General features: G+C 57.9%; 1 protein-coding gene across 1 annotated transcript; it reads left to right on the forward strand.

Moving 5' to 3' along the window:
- The first annotated feature begins 315 nt into the window (after window positions 1-315).
- Window positions 316-3,133, forward strand: LOC123162561 (monosaccharide-sensing protein 2). Its single transcript, XM_044580336.1, has 2 exons — window positions 316-2,170; window positions 2,261-3,133. The coding sequence occupies exons 1-2, from the start codon at window positions 530-532 to the stop codon at window positions 2,888-2,890; spliced, it is 2,271 nt and encodes a 756-aa protein (XP_044436271.1). The 5' UTR covers window positions 316-529; the 3' UTR covers window positions 2,891-3,133.
- The last annotated feature ends 1,199 nt before the right edge of the window (window positions 3,134-4,332 follow it).

The raw sequence follows: 4,332 nt of genomic DNA on the forward strand, positions 1-4,332 counted from the left end.
GGGATAACAAGTTCATACTAGTAAGAAGATGCGTGCATCCCCGCAAAAAAGAAAGGAATAAAGATCTGCGTAATGTATACTCTGCATGATATCCTATATATCTAAATATCTGTGCACGACGGGTTGCAGTAGCAAAACAGAGCAGACACACGTAGTTGCGGAAAAAGAGACGAGGATAAGTGATACCCTGTGGTAACTGTGGCACGGTGGGAGCGCATGTGACCGTGTATAGCAGAAAAGAGGCCCGGAGGACCGACCGAGGCTGGATACATCTCCGCTGGTCTCGCGGCAGAATAGAATAGCATGCATGCAGACCGATGGAGGAGGAGGAAGACTTCTCTTCGGCCCAAGTTTAGCTCCTCGTTTTGTGGATCCATTGCCAACCGCGGTCGTCTTCCTCCTCGCTGCTCCTTCGGCACCCATATGATCCATTTTCCAATCCGACCAAGGAAGAGGCCCTCCTCTCTCTCTCTTTCTTCTCTCTTCTCCCTCCTCTTCTTCGGCTAGTGCGCACCTTACGTGGTGATCAATGAGGGGCGCGGTGTTGGTGGCCATCACGGCCGCCATAGGCAACATGCTGCAGGGCGTGGACAACGCCACGATCGCCGGTGCCGTGATGTACATCAAGAGGGAGTTCCACCTGGAGACGCAGCCGGCCGTTGAGGGCCTCGTGGTGGCCACCTCCCTCATCGGCGCCACCATCATCACCACCTTCTCCGGCCCCGTCGCCGACATGGTCGGCCGCCGCCCGATGCTCATCGCCTCCTCGCTCCTCTACTTCCTTGGCGGGCTCGTCATGCTATGGTCCCCCAATGTGTACGTGCTCCTCATCGCCCGCCTCATCGACGGCTTCGGCGTGGGCCTCGCCGTCACGCTCGTCCCCGTCTACATCTCCGAGACGGCGCCGCCCGAGATCCGGGGCCTGCTCAACACGTTTCCTCAGTTCACGGGATCGGCGGGCATGTTCATGGCGTACTGCATGATCTTCACCATGACGCTCCATCCGGGCCCGAGCTGGCGCACCATGCTGGGCGTCCTAGCCGCGCCCTCTCTGATCTACCTCGCGCTCACGGTGTTCTACCTGCCGGAGTCGCCGCGCTGGCTGGTGAGCAAGGGGAGGATGAAGGAGGCGAGGGTGGTGCTGGAGAAGCTGAGGGGCAGGGAGGACGTGTCCGGCGAGATGGCGCTGCTGGTGGAGGGGCTGGGGAGCGCCGGCGAGACGGAGATCGAGGAGTACGTCGTCGGCCCGGCGGACGGCGACCAGGAGCAGAGGGACACGGTGACGCTGTACGGGCCCGAGCAGGGGCTGTCGTGGGTGGCGCAGCCCGTCGCCGGCGGGAGGGGCAGCATGCTGGGGAGCGCGCTGGGGCTCGGTGGCACGGGGAGGCAGGGGAGCATGTTCGACTCCATGAGGGACCCCGTGGTGGCGCTCCTCGGGAGCGTGCACGAGCGCCTCCCCGGAGACGGCGGCGCCGGGAGCATGAGGGGGAGCACGCTGTTCCCCAACCTCGGGAGCATGCTCAGCGTTGAGAGGCCTGGCGGCGCCGCCGCCGGCGCACCCGGCGGCAGCGGTGGAGCGTGGGACGAGGAGAACGCGGCGCGCGCGGATGACGAGGACGACGAGTACCTGTCGGACGACGACGAGCCGGCAGCAGCGCCTGGCGCCGGTGGCGGTCTCGAGGCGCCCCTGCTGTCGAGGCAGAGCACGGAGGTGGAGGGTAAGACGAACACCAACGACCCACGGAGCCAGTCTATGCAGAGGTTCAGCAGCATGGGCGGCGGCGTGGACGCGGCAAGCACCATGGGCATCGGCGGCGGCTGGCAGCTGGCGTGGAAGTGGACCGAGAAGGTGGGCCCCGATGGCGTGAAGCGCGGCGGCGTCAAGAGGATGTACCTGCACGAGGAGGGCATCCCCGGCGGCGCCAACGGCGCGGGCGCGGGCGCCGGCGGCCCTGGCGAGTACGTCCACGCAGCGGCGCTGGTCAGCCAGTCCATGCTCTACACCAAGGACGTCCTCATCGGACAGAGCCCCACAGAGCCCGCCTTCGCCAACCCGCCGGAGGCCGTCGCCACCAAGGCCGCCGCCAGCGGCCCCCGCTGGCGCGAGCTCCTCGAGCCCGGCGTCCGCCACGCCCTCTTCTGTGGGATGATGATTCAAATCCTCCAGCAGGTACGTGTTCAATATATTTTATCATCTTGTGTCTGACATGGACGTGCCATACATGCTGACATGGATCCCACGATGCTAACACGCATGCAGTTCTCCGGCATCAACGGCGTGCTCTACTACACGCCACAGATCCTGGACCAGGCCGGCGTCAGCGTGCTCCTCGCCGGCCTCGGCCTCAGCGCCGACTCCACCTCCATCCTCATCTCCGGCCTCACCACGCTGCTCATGATGCCGAGCATCGGCCTCGCCATGTGGCTCATGGACTTGTCCGGCCGCCGCACCCTGCTGCTCACCACCATCCCGGTGCTCATCTTGTCCCTCGTCATCCTCATCATCGCCAACGTCGTGCCCATGGGCACCACCGTGCACGCCGCGCTCTCCACCGGCTCCGTCATCATCTACTTCTGCTGCTTCGTCATGGGCTTCGGTCCCATCCCCAACATCCTCTGCGCCGAGATCTTCCCCACCCGTGTCCGCGGCCTCTGCATCGCGCTCTGCTCCCTCACCTTCTGGATCGGCGACATCATCGTCACATACAGCCTCCCCGTCATGCTCAACTCCATCGGCCTCGCGGGGGTCTTCGGGATCTACGCCTGCGTCTGCTGCCTCGCGCTCCTCTTCGTCGCGCTCAAGGTGCCCGAGACCAAGGGCCTGCCGCTCGAGGTCATCATCGAGTTCTTCAACGTCGGCGCCAAGGGAATCCCAGAGCAGATGGATTGATTATAATTATAAACATACCAATATTGGTCTCTTGCTCCATGCTTTGCTATTCATGCGGCGATGTTAGGCTAAAGCAGACCAATGATGGTCGATTAGTATGTCAGTTTTACTTCCTTCATTCGGTTTAAAACCTTTTTGTTCCATACATTGTCTAAATTTTCAATGTATGAGTGTATTTTCTTATGTACACAAAAACATGAGAATATTCCCCTTATCTTATATGCATATTTCTAGTTGATTTTATTCCTTTTTGCCAATTTTGCTGAATTTCGGTTTATTGTAGTACCAACTGATGCATGCATGTATGAAGTGTTGTATAATACTTTGATTTTGAACGATGAATTCTACATATTCACTCACAAGTCACTACCAGTATGAGCAGCTCGTCCATAGGCCTGAATCCCTGGAAAGTATACAACGCTTCATAGAAACCTTGGACTTCTGCATGGTTCTCATCCATAGTCTGACATGTTGAGCCATCTGCGCTTGTTAGCAACCCAATTTTATTTATACGTTTCCGTTGAACTGCCTGGGCATGAAAATATTCCGTATTCCGGTCACCCCGCGCAGCCAAAGAACTCTGGATCTTTGACGCATCCAGATTTGTTCTTGTCGGAGGGCTTCATGCAGTTCCTTTCCGACTGCACGCTCTTCGTCAGTTGGGCCCCGCCCCATAGAGCGGCCCCGAAGGCGTCCAAGTTTAGTGCGCAGCTTCCGAACCTTGCGTGCTAAGTCTCCGAACTCCTTGGCTCCCCAACTTGCTAGTTTCTGCTGCATATTGTTGACAGCATCAACCACACCAGCCAACCCATGCTATCCCGCACCTTTTTGCCATTGCTGAAGTACTAGCTGGTCATAATCGGCGTGAGTCTGCCAAACGTCCTCGTAGCGAAACTGTTTAGCCGTTCGTGTTCTTGTTCCTGACAAACTTTACCGTGGATCAACCAGTACAAAACAATGAACCGACTCCACGGTTGCAATATGTCGAACATGCGTATCCGGGAACATATGGATATACTGAGGGTTTCCAAAACCTCTGGCCAGTCTGGCCTTTACGTTTGCGCCTCCTTGCTGTCCATTATCCCAAGTATACTCTGTCCCAGACCAACCAAGATCCTGAAAAGAGCAATCATCAACTGCCTCTTTGAACGCCCTCATTTGATATTCAGGTCGGGCCGCTCTCGAGAAGTGTTCGGAGGCAGTAAGTGTCTCGTTGAAATCACCAACACACAACCACGCTTCATGCTGGATTGCATGAAGTGTACGTAGACGAGCATCTAGATAAACCATTCACAGCCCAGGAGGTCACGGAAGCTTTATTTCAAATGACCCCATCCAAAGCTCCTGGTGTTGATGGTTTTACAGCGGGGTTTTTTCAGCGGCACTGGGATCTCCTTCAGGAGGACATTGTGCTGGCTGTTTTGGATTTCCTAAATGGTGGT

This window comes from Triticum aestivum, chromosome 7B (genome assembly GCF_018294505.1).
Source record: "Triticum aestivum cultivar Chinese Spring chromosome 7B, IWGSC CS RefSeq v2.1, whole genome shotgun sequence".
NCBI lineage: Eukaryota > Viridiplantae > Streptophyta > Magnoliopsida > Poales > Poaceae > Triticum > Triticum aestivum.